Source organism: Gadus chalcogrammus, chromosome 4 (assembly GCF_026213295.1).
Source record: "Gadus chalcogrammus isolate NIFS_2021 chromosome 4, NIFS_Gcha_1.0, whole genome shotgun sequence".
In the NCBI taxonomy this organism is placed as follows: domain Eukaryota; kingdom Metazoa; phylum Chordata; class Actinopteri; order Gadiformes; family Gadidae; genus Gadus; species Gadus chalcogrammus.
In genome coordinates, this window is record NC_079415.1 from 20,582,478 (window position 1) to 20,598,693 (window position 16,216).

The 16,216-nt window shown below is 44.3% G+C and overlaps 1 protein-coding gene across 1 annotated transcript in view; it reads left to right on the forward strand.

Moving 5' to 3' along the window:
* Window positions 1–2,900: 2,900 nt before the first annotated feature.
* Window positions 2,901–16,216, forward strand: part of LOC130380927 (inactive dipeptidyl peptidase 10-like) — a 206,091-nt gene continuing 192,775 nt past the window's right edge. The window contains exons 1-3 of the mRNA XM_056588357.1: window positions 2,901–2,906; window positions 3,376–3,490; window positions 4,009–4,104. Coding sequence (XP_056444332.1) covers window positions 2,901–2,906; window positions 3,376–3,490; window positions 4,009–4,104 — 217 coding nt within the window. The remainder of the gene's footprint in view (window positions 2,907–3,375; window positions 3,491–4,008; window positions 4,105–16,216) is intronic.

The following is a 16,216-nucleotide window of genomic DNA, read 5'->3' on the forward strand; positions in this document are numbered from 1 at the left end:
TGAACACAACAGAGGAAACATGGAAGGAATAATATCACAGATATCAGCAAACTATTTACCAGTAGACTACTTAAACACACTATAGACATCATTGCCACTGCCAACAGGATTCTGCTCTAATGTCACAATTGTATTTAAACCATTAATATTTACTCTTTGACAATTATTTTGCAGACGCTTTTATCCAAAGTAACTTACAAATTGCATTGAACATAGGAAAAGCCAAGACTCTACTCATTTCCAGAACTCCTCTCATAGGCTACTCACCTCTATGTCACTAACAGATTGACACACACTGCTTTCATCCTCCAAACGTTCTTGCTCTCTGTGCTTCACTCTCTTTATTCTGAGAACACCAAAGTGAACATGCCACAGGGAAGAAATATTGTCAGATAACAAGTACTGTTCCTTTCTCAGATAGTCAACAAACCACTTTTGATCTGAATGACAATAATTCTATGACTAGTTTTTTGTAGTCTATTAACTCTACTGTACTGTAGGGCCTAAAACATTTTTTTGTTTGGTTCCGGTTTCCGACCGACCCTGTCAATTTATGTGCGACCCAAATTATTTTATGAGGTTTTTTTTTAATGTAATTACGTTTTGGTACAGCACCTCTATAATTACGTTTTGGTACAGCACCTCTTCATTCTGTACAAGGATGAGCGAATTTTCTCGTTTTTAAATGAAAACAACCTACCTATCATTCGCTGCCGCTGGAAAAAATAAAATAAAAAAATAAAATAAATTCCCTACCTACCCATGACCTCAACTGACAACCAACAGGAACCAAACATTTTTTTTTTTTAGGCCTAATGCTACAACTCAGGGGCGTAGCCATCTTTTCAAAAGTGAGGGGGACAAATTGTTCAGAGGTCTATTGAGTGATTTATCATCCTCTCGCATTCAGTTGCACCTCCATAGTGGCTACATAACCACAAACAGCACAGCACCAGGGGAACGACTTTAGTTCTTTAAGATGATGTAGGCTACTATCAAAATCTAAAGTCAAAATCGAATGCTGCCAAACTCTGGTTGAGTTGACACAGAATGACCCTCAAGCATCTACAGGTTAAGTAACCAGATAATAAGTGCCAAATGAAACACTGAACACGAAAAGTTCTGTAAAACACCATTCCTGTTTCAAATTATCAGCACCAAAATGGAATGGAAGTTACAGGGTAATAAGCCACATAATTTAATTTAATGGCAAGAAGTGACAAGTGTAAGTGATGACAATAAACATATCGACATGAAGATGTAGCTATTTTACATTTGCCGTTGTCAATTAGGACAACACAGATGTGCAAAATTAATCAAGACTAATGGTGCGGCCACACCAACCGCGTTACTCGCGTTGGACAACGCGAGTACTGCGCCTAACCTGACGCTTGACCAGTGTGTGGTGGTTCAACGCTTCCAACGCGTCAACGCGCCAACGCAGCTAAATGAGTCCATGTCCATGCAAGTGAACAGAGCGTTCCCTCTTCGTCATAACTATCAAACCAAACATCCTTCACATTCACCGAGCGAACATTATTAAAGTAAAATGCACATTTCTTGCTAGAAATGTTTCCATAAACGCATTTAATGGCGTAACTATGTTACTATTTCCACCCAGAATAAAGAAAGATGTCGGCCGTATGCTTCTGTGCAAGCTCACTACTCTCTGCCAGTGACGTCGGGTCAAGCTCCACGCTGATTGGCTACCGCGGCTAAGCGTCACGCGTTGGAGCGTTGAAAGTTCAATTTTCTGAACTCCGGGCGTTGGTGCGTTGGGCGCGTTACTGCGTTTACGTGCGTAATTACGTGCAACTGCCGCGCCTAACGCCCCCAACGCAACGCTTCAACACGTGTACCGCGCCTAGACCAATGGTTCCCTATGCAAAAATGCCGATTTTCAACGCCCCTAACGCGAGCAACGCGGTTGGTGTGGCCGTACCTTAAGACAAATAGTATGACCTATACCTGCTTCCTTAAAAACACAAATAGTGCAGTAGTCAAATAATATCAATATATATCAATAGCAAATAAATAATAAACAAAAAGTCTCTTTGAATATAAACTAATCTAATCTTAGAGTCACTCTTATCCTATATACATTTCCTTAGCCAGTTATAATTTCTCCTGCAATGATAAAGATAATAAATGTTCAAAGCAAGACTTATAATAGTATTAAGAATAGTAGTGGTGACGTAGCTGTGGAAATTAATCGCAAAGTCACTTTTATCCTATCGATAATTTCTCCTCAACTGCTGTGAAGACCCTCCCTGTTCATTCCTGCTGCTGCTGGACTCTAGTCCACTGTCTCCTCCCTGACCCTGCTCTTTCTATTGTATGAAGATTAAAAGATATGTGCAAAACAACCGTGAGCACAAGTTCTGTGCAGAAATGCGAGGAGTGGGTTTATTCCTAGGTGGTTGAGTAGCCAAGTAGAAGTATTGTTACTTTAGAATAATATAAGTAAAAAAGTATTTTGCAGTAAAACAACTCTTAAGAGTACAGTTTATCCAATAAGTTACTCAAGTAAATGTGACAGAGTAAATGCAACTAGTTACTATCACCTCTGCACCTAGCATGCGATTTAACATAGGTAACAGTTAACAATTGTTAACTAGCTTACCTTGATATATTGACATCTATTAGTTGGTCATCATTTAGTTAAACAACATGCAACAGCATTACTCAACTTCGAAAAAACAAACCGTGTTCGGCATGTTCGGCTGCTGGTTTGGTGAACATGCTTGAAACAGATCTGAATCAACGTCTCTGTGATGAAATCACAACACGACAGCGGTGTTTGCCGCTGTCACCTTTTGAACGCACCACCTGCTCATGGTGCGTTCAAAAGCGGCTCGGAAAAACGCGCTTCCACGTGTAAAATGAATTGAATGGTTGTAATGGCTGTAAAAAGTGCGGGGGACACAGGGCACTGATACGGGAAGTGCGGGGGACATGTCCCCCGTGTACCCCGCGTCCGCTACGCCCATGAGTTTGACCATTAACATTATTCTTCCGAAATACGAAAACATAAATCCCAGACCAATGAGGTCAACTGTCACGATGTTCAGCGTTGTTCATTTTGTTATGATACAACATAGGGTTCCACTTTAACCTCCCTGTGTGTCTGCTTGTATGTGTGTATATGGGGCTGTGTATTTGTATGCTTGTGTGTGCCTGTTTGTGTGCATGGTGCATGTGTGCATGCATGTGTATTTGTACGTGTGCATGCATTTGTGTGTGTGTGTGTGTGTGTCCGTGCATGTGTTTGGGTGTGTATGTGTGCGTGCATGCATGAGTGTGTGTGTTTATGTGCGTGTGTGTGTGCGTGCATGCATGCCTGTGCTTGTGTGCGTGTGTGTGTGTGTGGTACAGGAGTTTGTGGACGTCAGCCCTCCTCAGAGGAACTGGAAGGGCATTGCCATTTCCCTGCTGGTCATCGTGGGTGTCTGCGCCCTCATCTCCCTGTCAGTCGTCCTGCTCAGCCCCGGTACGTAGCCGCGCCCATGTGCATGTGTGTGTGTGTGTGTGCGTGTGTGTGTGTTTGTGTGTGTGTGCGTGCCTGTGTGCGTGTGCACGTCTGTGTATGTGTGTTTGTGCATGCATGCCTGTGCGCGTGTATGTGTGCGTGTTTGCCTGTTTGTGTGCGTGTGTGCATGCGTGTGTGTGTGTTAGCGTGTGTGCTTGTGAGTATGTGCGTGCCTGTGTGTGTTTGCTTGCATGTGTGTGTGTTTGACTGCCAAACAGAAATCAATGTCACGTATGTCGTCGTTCTTAATAAGTGTGTTTCATGCGTTCCTGAGAAGAGTGGCGTGAAAACACGGGGTGTTATAAATCCGTTGCTATTCCATCCTGCTAAAGAACACTGCATGAAGGATGAGCGCACCAATAAATAAGTAACTAATACAGCATCCAGCATGGATGGCTCCCCCCGAGCTGAGCCCCACCCTAACCCCCGCCTGGTCTGTTTGTTTGTTTGTCTGTTTGTTTGTTTTTTTTGGCCCCCAGCTGAAGTCCCGGGCACCAAGAGGTCCAGGGCAAGCGTGGCGGATCTTTACTCGCTGGAGTTCAGGGTGCGGGACCCTGTGACGTCGTGGTTTGGTGGTGAGTACAGATAGTAGAGCTGGGACCAGCAATACGTTGTGACGTTTACAGTAGTGCAGGGACCAGCGATACGTTGAGACGTTTACAGTAGTAGAGGGACCAGCGATACGTTGAGACGTTTACAGTAGTGCTGGGACCAACGATACGTTGTAAGGTTTACATTAGGGCCGGGATCAGCAATACGTTGAGAGGTTTACAGTAGTGCTGGGACCAGCGATACGTTGAGAGGTTTACAGTAGTGCTGGGACCAGTGATACATTATGAGGTTCACAGTAGTGCTGGGACTAGCGATATGTTGAGAGGTTTACAGTAGGGCAGGGACCAGCGATACATTGTGAGGTTTACAGTAGTGCCGGGACCAGTGATATGTTGTGAGGTTTACAGAAGTGCCAGGCCCAGTGATACGTTGGGAGGTTTACAGTAGTGATGGGACAAGCAATACATTCTTAGGTTTACAGCAGTGCCTGGACCAGAGATACGTTGTGAGTTATCCAGTAGTGCTGGGCCCAGCGATACGTTGTGAGGTTAACAGTTGGGCCGGGACCAGCGATACGTTGAGATGTTTACAGTAGTGCTGAACCCAGCGATTCGTTGTGATGTTTACACTAATGCTGGGACAAGCGATACATTCTTAGGTTCAAAAACATCTAATCCAATGTGGCACAGTGCCACATTGGATTAGGTGTTTTTGTGTGTGTGGTGTGAGGTGTGTGTGTGCGCGTGCGTGTGTGCATGTGGGTGTGTTAATGTGTGTGTCAGTATGTGTACATACGTGGGTGGGTGTTCGTGTGTGGGTATGTTTGTGCATATGTCCGTGTGTGTGTTTGTGTGTCAGTGAACGCGTGTTTGTGTGTGTTTGTGTTTGTATGTGTGTGTGCGTGCATGGGGGTCTCGAGGGTTGTGGTGTGGCTGTGGAAGACAGTGAAAAAAGAGGCGATCAATGTCAGACGAACGTGAGAACATAATTCAATAATTCTCCCCAGTTTCAAAGTATGACGCCACCCATTGTTACGGCCACATTGGCCTTTCAGTTGTCATTGTGTGTGTGCTACTCGTTTTGTCTGCCTTTGCTCTCGTAGGCCTGGTCCCGATTTTTCCAGGATGGGGGTGTGCCCGCGTACGGGGCGTGTCCCGTGAACCATATAAAAGGGGGCCTGGCCTCCGAGAGACGGCGGCGGGAGAATTGATTTGTGTTTTGCTCTATGATTGTCAAGATCAGTTTGATTCATGCTTTTTACGCAATTAAACCTAGAAACGTGGATTGTCGCGCTGTCTCCTGCCCCGTTTCTTTGTTATGTCTGAGCCGTGTAACACCCATAGTTATTAAAGCTTGGTACGTATTGGAGAATCTTCCCTCCTAAATTCGTGAGAGAAAAACCTAACCAGTACTTTATTTAAAAAAATAACTAATAAAATAACTAATAAGTATCACATACATTTTAGGTAACATTTTAACAGTGTTTTGTTTTGGTATTAGTTAGATCAGGGGTTTTCAAAATGTGAGAGAGTGATCCGCCCCCCCACCCCCCCCAATCTTTGAGTGTTTTCAAAGAACTTTAATTATTTAAAAAGATCTCTGTCAACCACAGATGCCCGCCCAGCACCGGGTTAGCCCTCTGCGCCAGCCCACTGCGCTAGCTTGTTGCATTGTCAACAACAACAACAACAACAACTTGTTCAGACTGGTGCCGGTCCAGGGTGACTTTTGTGTCAAATATGCTAACACAACGCCCTGGCAACCCAAACCAGGAACGTCCACGGTCGAAATCGGCCCCCGCTCCGACCGCGCAGTATGTGTAGTTGACTGTTTTTGAAAAATTTGCTAGCAACAGGAAGTGCGCGTCTGCCAGTTGTAATTTTCTCTCTCTCCGCTCAGTGTAGGCCTACTTGATTCTCGGTGTCAGTCGGTGTTCATTTGGTGCATATCTCTGTCAAGCTGTTGTTGAGGCATTGGAAATGAATTGGAAATGTTAGAAAAATATAGAGAGAGAGAGAGAGAGAGAGAGAGAGAGAGAGAGAGAGAGAGAGAGAGAGAGAGAGAGAGAGAGAGAGAGAGAGAGAGATGATAATAGGTAGAGAATGACAAAGCACTGGAAGGGCTTTTGTGTTGTCCTCACTGCAGTGTAGCAACTGCAGCTATACAACTAGTTAAACTCTTCCTTATAAATGAAGACGTGAGTCGTAGTAAGCTTTAGTTGCTCTTTACTGTGGCTCTTTTTCTCATTGTACAAGGTCAGAGTGAAAACTGTAACAAAACAAATACGAAAATTACCATTTAGCATTGTAACAGGTGCTTTCCACATGTAAATAAATCGTTTTTAGCCACAAACATATCACATGCATTTTTCATGTAAATAGTACTTTCTAACATTAACTTATGAATGTAATAATGAAATTATCAACTTACAACGTTGCCCCTGTGACGTTTACATTGATACAATCATGCGGTTGAACACAGAAATGTAGATATGCAAATTCTGTTAGCTTCCTCAGACTACTGAACTAAAACAAACCTATGACCCGGAAACATTAGGGTGAAAACGGCCCTTCAAAATAAGAGTTCTTTCAAAACAAAGACCATTCAGATTTATGCTTGAAAGGCAACACACTCCCCGTCTGACCTCTATGAGGTCATTAATTCAACCCGATGGACTACATGAGTGTCTGAAAATCAGTCTTTAGTAAGAAGTAAGACAACTTCTGAGACTGGTCTGAAGAATGTTTTTGGATGTCCCTGATTTGTGGTCCTCAATTCCACCTTCCTCACCCTTCCGTCTTCTCCAGGGAAGGCCTTTGTGATGGTAGCCATGGGCCAGTTGTTGCGGGTAGCTTGACTGTCTTTGAGAAGGACAACGTCTCCTATTTGCAGGTTTTGGTAAGATTTGGTCCATTTCTTGCGACACTGCAAGGTTGGCAAATACTCTCGACTCCAACGACTCCAGAATCTGTTGGAAAGAGCCTGTACTTGTCTCCACTGTTTGGTGAAGAGATCTTTATCTGTAAAGTCTCCTGGTGGAGGTGGGACTCCAGTTTCTTGAGTTAGGAGCATTGATGGCGACAGAATGAATGGATCATCAGGATCATTGGAAACTGGGATTAGTGGCCTTGCATTTACAATAGCTGTCACTTCTGCCATTAGTGTACACAAAACCTCATGGGTTAGGCGATTGTGCTGTTCGAGAAACATTGAGTCCAGGATTCTTCGGGCCACCCCAATCAGACGTTCCCAAGAACCGCCCATGTGTGAGGCGTGTGGGGGGTTGAATTCCCATGAGCACCCTTGTTGGTTTAGGTACCTCTGCACCGTGGCATCTGGTTGGTTTTGGCTCATTCCAAGTTCCTTACATGCTCCTATGAAATTTGTGCCGCAGTCGGATATTAGCTGTTTGGCAGGTCCTCTTATGGCAAAGAAACGCCTCAAAGCGTTAATACAACTTGAAGTGTCCATTGACTCAATGACCTCAATGTGGACGGCTCTGGAGCTCATACAGCAGAACATCATAGCCCACCGTTTGCTCTCAGCTTGTCCTCCTCTTGTTCGTCTGGCAGTAATACACCAGGGTCCAAAGACATCCAATCCCACATATGTAAATGGAGGGCAGGTTTGAAGGCGTTCTGGAGGCAAATTTGCCATGCGTTGCTCTTGCATTTTGCCTCTGAGTTTGCGACAAGTTATACATTTGTGTAAGACTGAATTGATGAGCCTCTTCCCCCCCAAGAGCCATAAACCTGCAGCTCTGATGGCTCCTTCTGTCAGGTGACGGCCTTGGTGTTTGACTTGGGCGTGATGGTGTCTGACAAGCAACAAGGCGATGTGGTTATCCTTTGGGAGGATTATGGGGTTCTTCTCTCCAGTGCCCAGGTTAGCGTTCTTTAGTCGTCCTCCAACACAAATGAGATTGTTCTCCAATGTTGGACTGAGGCAACGAAGTCTGTTTATCCCGACTGGCTTATTCGTGATCAAAGCCTCAAATTCCTTTGAAAATGCTCTCCTCTGAACAGCTGAAATAATGACTTCCTTTGCTAGGGATAGTTCATCTGGGGTTCGAGACAGATCACACCTGTGCCACCCTTGACACTTGTCCATGTCTTTAGTGAGCTTAAAGGACCTCACAATGTGAATTAAGTGTGCTATAGCTCGGACAAGAGAGTTGAAGCTGGAGAACCTTAGGAAGCGTTCTGTGCTGAGGCTTTTCTCTTGCAGCTTTGTGGCATAGCTCCTCACTTGGGGACGGATATCCACGTCCAATTCTGGTTTGATCAGGTCGAAGGACTGAACTGGATCTGGTTCGTTGGGAGAGTCGAGCAAGAAGTTAGGGCCTTGTAACCATGCAGTCTGTGCCAAGAGTGAGACAGGAATAGACCTTGACGCATGGTCTGCAGGATTAACCTCTGTGCGCACATAGTGCCATTGCTCAGGTTTTGTGGTTTGGCGAATGACGCTGAACTCTATTATGGACGTAGACATAGAATCGTCTGGATTCATTATGGATATAGCCGAGGACCACTTTGCTGTCAGTATAGAACTTTGTGGAATCCAGCTTCAAATCCAATTCATCATGGATTAAGTCTGCCATTTCCACTGCTAAGACTGCCGCACAGAGTTCGAGCCTTGGAATAGTTGGTTCAGAATGAGGTGCAAGTTTTGATTTGGACATGACAAACCCAATGTGAGTTTGTCCATCTCCTTGTACGGCCTTCAAATACGCCACAGCACCGATGGCTTTGATAGATGCATCAGAAAACACACAGAGCTCTGTACGCACTGCCGTTTCTAGTGAAGCTTATGTGTATGTCCGTGGTACATGAAGGTGTCTCAGCTCCTGAAGTGATTCTTGCCAAGCTTTACACTTGCTGAATTTGTCTTCAGGCAGTGGTACATCCCACCCGGACTGCTCAGCGGTGAGTTCCCGAAGGAGGAGCCTTCCTTGGATTGTGACTGGGGCCAGAAAACCCAAGGGGTCAAAAACACTGTTCACCGTGGAGAGGACACCACGGCGAGTGAACGGCTTGATGGTGTTTGCAACAGAGAAAGTGAATGTGTCACTTGCCATCTCCCACAGGAGACCCAGACTGCGTTGAGTGGACGCAGCCTCTCCGCTTAAGTCCACATCCTTCGCAACTGCAGCACAGTCTTCAGATGGAAAGGCTTCCAGGACTGTCTGGCTGTTGGAGGCAAACTTGTGGAGCCTGAGGTTTAACTCGGCTAGTGACATCTGTGTTCTGCTCAACAAGCTGATGGCTTCGGCATCGGTCGACGCAGAACGAAGGCCGTCGTCCACATAGAAGTGGCGTTTCACGAAGTTGACCGTGTCGGACCCATGTTCTCGTGCACCCTCTCTAATTGCTCTCCTGAGTCCGTAGATGGCTACGGCTGGGGACGGACTGTTGCCGAAAACATGAACTTTCATTCTGTAGTCTATGATTTCTTTTGTCACATCATTGTCCCGGTACCACAGGAATCTCAGATAATTTCTGTGGTCCTCTCGCACCAAAAAGCAGTGAAACATCTGCTCTATGTCTGCCAAGATGGCAACCTTTTCCTTACGGAACCGCATCAGAACTCCGAGGAGAGAATTGTTGAGGTCGGGGCCTGTAAGCAATACATCATTGAGTGAAACACCTAAGTGTTTGGCTCTAGAGTCAAACACCACCCTGATTTGGCCTGGTTTTTGAGGGTGGTACACTCCAAAGGATGGCAGGTACCAGCATTCTTCGTCCCCTTCTAGTACTTGAGCGACTTCTGCATGGTCGTTCGCCAATATTTTCCCCATGAAAGCAACGTATTGCTGTTGCATCTCTGGCTTCTTTTTCAAGCTTTGTTGGAGTGATGCAAAGCGTCTGACTGCTTGTTCTCGATTGTTAGACAAGCGTTGTCTGGGATGCTTGAATGGGAGTGGAGCCACCCAGCTGTTTGATTCATTTCTGTAGACCTCTTTGTCCATTAGTTTCAAGAAGATGCTATCTTCAATAGAAGATGCTAGCTTGTTGTCATGTTCGGTGTGACTGAAAACAGTTTGGCCCAATGTTTCTTCCACAGACTTGCTAGTCTCTGAAATCCTGTCTCTCATCTCTTTTCCTTGGTAAACCTTTTCTTTGATGTGCAAGAAGTTTGTACAGGGTTCGAGTAGGGAGGGCCGACCGTTGTCAAGCACGGTTGTCTTAAAGGTGTTGACTGTTGGTATATGCACTTTCCCCAAGCAGACTTCTCCAACCAGCACCCATCCTAGGTCCAAGCGTTGGGCAAAGGGGGCATTGTGGGGGCCATTGACAAGTTCCCTAACTTTGTGCGCTCTTATTATGTCTCTACCAAGTAACAGGAGGATCTCAGCAGTTGGGTCGACCTCTGGGATGTGCTCTGCTACCTTGACAAGATGTGGATGATGACGAGCTGCATTTGGGGTTGGGATTTCAGAGCGGTTGTCAAGTATGTCGTTGCACTCGATGAGTGGTGGGAGAGGGATTGTGACCTTTCCGTCCAGTGACTCGACCACGACGTCTACAGCCCTGCGCCCAGATGTTTCCACTACACCAGAGCATGTCTTCAGATAGTAAGAGTATGGTTTGCACTCAATGTTAAACAGCTCAAAAAGGCTGGACCTTGCTAGCGACCGGTTGCTTTGGTCATCTAGGATGATGTAGGCCTTGATAGCTTTGTCCGGTTGACCTTTGGGATATAGCTTCACAAGACAAATCTTTGAACATGACCAGCCAACGTTTCCTGTGCCACAGACCTCTGTGCATTTTGAGTTAACCACAGCTTTAATGGTGCTGCTCTCTTCCTCCTCCCCGCCGTTGTGTGGTGGAGTTGAAGGGGCCTTGACTTGAGGTGCAGGTCCAGGGTGCATGGCAGAGTCGTGATGCTATCACACTCCAAACACTTAACTGCATTCGGACAGTCCTTAGCAAGGTGAGTATTTGAGCCACAGCACTTGAAGCAGATTCCTTTTTCTTTGAGAAAGGCCTTTCTTTCCTCCAGCTTAATGGCTCTGAAGGCTTTGCAGCGTTTGAGAGGATGTGGCTTGCCATGTATTGGACAGCTTTTGTTAGGGTCGCTGGCTCCTTTGGTTATACTTAGGCTTGTTGGGGCGATGTCCGTCTTGTGGACTGAAATTGGGTACTTTGTGCCTTTAAAGAAGGTTCTTTCAGACTTTGCAGGCGAACCACTGGTGCTTGGGATAGCAAAGCTAGGGTCGTTCCTTTTACGTGCTTCGCTGCACACAAACTTGCTGAAGAACTCAAACGGTGGAAATCTTCCTCTATTTTCTTCCTTGTGTTTAGAACCAACCGAAATCCATTTTTCTTGAAGCCCATAGGGCAGTTTCCCAACTATGGGTTCAATGCCGCGTGCGGTATCCAGGTAGGAGAGAGCTGGGAGGTAGCCATCCTCCTTGGCGCATTGTTATGTACACTGACCGTAGACGTTTGACGTGGTTGCCAGATTCTTTACCAAGCCATTTTGTCATTAAGTCCAATTCCTCAGTAGCTGTGAGGCCTAGCCCTTGAGTGGCGCTGTTGTATGACGACTGCCAAGCACGATAATGTTCAGGCTGATCGTCAAACTGATATAAACTTGAACTCACCAGGTCCCGTCGAGCCAAATACTGCGCCAGGTGTTCGACCATGGGTCCAGTGTAGGGAGCTGTCGGTGCTCTCTGGGGATAGAAGGGCTGTGCTGACCTGTTCGAGTCGGTGTGGTTCACCTTTGAGCCTCTCTGTTGGTCAGATTCTCCATGCGGAGCCTGGTTTTCTATCTTAACCCCTGGTGGGACATATAGATCAGGAGGCTGACATGTTGACTGGGTAGCTTTAATGGCTGGTTGAGCTGGGGGGTCGTTAGAAGGATGGCCTTTATATGAGTGCGGGTCGAAGTGAGACGTAATGTATTCTTTTGTCCGTCTCATTTTATCCTCTTCTGATGGGCCTACTTCATCTACCAGCATATACTTTTCCATACCTTCTGCTGCTTCCCACACAGCTGCTTCAGCCTCAGCCATTGCTGCCTCTCTGCGAATGGTGAGCGCCTCTAGCTCGACATCTTTCTTTGCCTTTTCCAGCTGATATGTAGCTTCTCTGTCAGCCTTTTCTTTCTGGTGCTCTGCCTCCTTAGCAGTCCTCTCTATTTTAGCTTTGGCTTCTTGTTCAGCGAATGCAAGATGTGTTCTAGCTGCCTCTGCTTTAGCTCGTGCACGTATTAATGAGCTACTTGATGCCGTAGATGACCTGGAACTTATTTTGCTGGCCACCGAAATCTTGTCGCTTTGTTGAGCTTCCATCTTACCACGATGTACAACGCCAGCTCTTTAACGTCTTTTCACTGTGTTGTCCTCACTGCAGTGTAGCAACTGCAGCTATACAACTAGTTAAACTCTTCCTTATAAATGAAGACGTGAGTCGTAGTAAGCTTTAGTTGCTCTTTACTGTGGCTCTTTTTCTAATTGTACAAGGTCAGAGTGAAAATTGTAACAAAACAAATACGAATACATTTTGCACTGTAACAGGTGCTTTCCACATGTAAATAAATCGTTTTTAGCCACAAACATATCACATGCATTTTTCATGCAAATAGTACTTTCTAACATTAACTTATGAATGTAATAATGAAATTATCAACTTACGACGTTGCCTCTGTGACGTTTACATTGATACAATCATGCGGTTGAACACAGAAATGTAGATATGCAAATTCGGTTAGCTTCCTCAGACTACTGAACTAAAACAAACCTATGACCCGGGAACATTAGGGTGAAAACGGCCCTTCAAAATAAGAGCTTTTTCAAAACAAAGACCATTCAGATTTATGCTTGAAAGGCAACACAGCTTTAACATTCAAGCCGCAAACAAACACGCATGCACACACACACACACACACACACACACACACACACACACACACACACACACACACACACACACACACACACACACACACACACACACACACGCATGCACATAAATACCTCAAATCATTGCCTGCCATATATTCTTCTTACACACCCATCCACACAGACACACAGACACACAAACACGCACACTGTAAATGCAAACATGGTATTTAATAAAAAATAGTAAATTTACCTTAATCAGTTTTTATCAACCTGCTATTAACACTGCTTTTAATAAATTATTTGTACTTCGAGGTTGGAAAATCTTACAAGCTCAGTCTCCCTGAGCTGAATTCATTTTGAAAAAGTATGTTTTTTTACCTGTGGGCATGCACAGATCAGTCCTCTCTACGCTAGACGGTACATGTCGCATCATGCCCGCAACTGACCAGGTGGAGCTGGACCTTATTGAGCTGGACCTAAACATTGCTTCAACGGCACTTCATTTTCAGCATTTCAGCATTCTCAACAAAAGCAAATCAATTTAAGAAAATCAAAATAAATGAGTGAGTGTTAAAATTAATTCAACATTATAGTATATTTCATCATACTGAATATTTTGTGCATGTTTTGAATTTCAAATATTTGATGTAATTAGTATTTCTGGACTGTCTCTATAGATAATGTGGGTTCAACTTATAGTCCATCATACCCAGGACTACAGTTCCCTTGATGTCTAGCCACATAAGTGAGTAATTTACCATTTATCATTTACCTTTTGTACTGCTGTCTTCACTTGTTCTTGTCTTAAAGAAGTTCAATGATTAAAAGCTTGATAATTAGATCGATTTTAAGGTTTTAGTTCTTCCTATAGCTCTGGTATTTCAAGTCTGATGCTAAATATTAGTGTTTTTGTCTTTCTATTTTGTTAGGCTTGATGCTAAAATTATCTTGTCTTTCTTTTCAGATTTTTCAAAAAGACAAAGTTTCCTATGCAGTGGCGTGTAAGTACTGCACTTTTTGTGCTGAAAAGAGGGGCTACTTACTTAAGCATTACCACTTAAAACATGGGTGCCACACAATATCACCACTACCATGCCTTCATAAGGAATGCCTGTGCACATTTAAATCTTTCAATGCACTCAAAGTCCACTTATCAACATGACACACTCAAAAGGACCTAGGGAACATGGGTGAAACTACTTTCCATTGTCAGCTGTGTGACTTTGTGGAGCCTTGCACTGAAGCTTTTTACAGATTTACGAAGACTTTTGAAGCTGAAGGAAAAGGTTTCTTGTCCATATCAAGGCTGTAACTTTCAGAGCAATATTTTTCAACCTTTAATGCACATAAAAGCAAAGAAGATCAAGACCAAGACCACAATAAGATGGCATTCAAACCTGAAATTGTGTCACATAATGAACCTGAGGAACCTCCACCTCATATAAATATTCAACCCGAGGATAGTGCCCCTGAAACTGATGCAGTTGCGTTTGAGGTTACTGAGCTCAGTGAATATGTAGAAGACTTGAAGAGTCAGTTGGAACATAATGTATCTGCTCTTCTTCTTAAAATATAATCCATTGCTATTGTTACAATTACATTGTTCTCAGTGGTAACGCCAGTTTAGTTTGTCCTAAATAATGACAGGTATATCCCCATACTAAAAATGCTGCAAACATTACTAAACAATGGAGACATTTTAGATAAGGCCATGTCACCTGAGACAAATTTGTCACAAGGATACAGATATCACAGGGATGGTACCCGGTTTAAAGACAATTCTCTCGTGACAGAGGAAGAATTCAGGATTTCTCTTTGCTTATACATAGGTGATTTTGAGGTGGCTAACCCCTTGGGAACCTCCAGAAAGAAACACAAGCTATGTGCCATCTACTGGGTAATTGGAAACCTACACCCTAATATCGCTCCTCTCTTCATTCCATTCAGCTTGCTCTACTTTGCAAGGTCAGCAGTTTCAAAGATCATGGTTATCGTGAAATTCTCTGCTCTCTCATTCAGGGCCTTGTTTTTCTTGAGCAACAGGGTGTATATGTTGGACAGTTAGGAGCCGGCATAAAAGGCCCAATATTATTTGTTGCAGCAGACAATTTAGCTGCCCATTCTTTGGGAGGGTTCTTTGAAAGCTTCAGAGTAAGTCAGATGTGCCGATTCTGTATGGCCAAACGGAAGGAAATACAACGCAAGGAAGTGAGGACAGGATCATTTTAACTAAGAACAAAGGAAAATCATGATAGACAGGTGCCAGATGTATTGCAGTATCCTACCATAGCGTGAAAAGAAGCTGCCCACTTAGTGAAACTTTGAAACATTTTCATGTTGTCAATGGTTATCCCCCAGATCTTTTGCATGATCTTCTGGAGGGTGTTGTTCCGGCTGAATTGGCCTTGTGCTTGAAGGCACTAATATCAAATCCTGAATGTGGCTTTTAAACAGTTTCCATATACATTTTCAGACAGAACAAACCAACCCCAGCTCATGGCAAAGAACTTTGCTTCCAAAGCAACAATTTGAGGAAATGGTCATGAAAATTGGACACTCCTCCGCCTTCTGCCACTACTGATAGGTCGCATTCCTGAGGGGGAAACCTGGGAGGTTTTAATGAACTAAAAGATGTAGTGGAATTGTCAGAGTCTGCAAGCATCTCAGAGGAGTCAGTGTGCTTTCTTGACTGCAAGATTGCAGAACATAGAGATATGTTTCAGAAAGTTTTCCCGAACGAAAAGCTATGACCGAAGCACCACTACATTGAGCACTACCCTCAACTAATTCAGACTTTTGGTCCATTGTGTTATGTGTGGACATGCGTTTTCAAGGCAAACACAAATTCTTCAAGAAAGTTGTTTGTCACATTCACAACTTCAAGAACCTACCCCTTACTTTAGCTCTCACACACCAGCATATGATAGCCTTCCATTTAGCTGCTACCTCCTTTTTCAAGCCATCTGTTGAAATTAACAAAGTGAAGTCTGTAATGGTTGCTTCATTTCCTGAAAATGTGCAGAACTGTCTCTGTCTCAGGAATAACTACCAGAACACAGTCTTTGTAGCAGCTTCTGTTTACAGGGATGGCCTTAAGTACAGTGCTAATATGGTCATTTCCGTTGGATCATGCTCAGGGCTCCCGGATTTCAGACAAATAGCAAAGATTGTGGTGAGCAATACAGACATAATATTTGTCTGCAGACTCATGACATCATGGGACAATGAGCATCTAAAGGTGCGGCCACACCAGACGCGTATCTCGCGTACTTCGCGTCTCAAAT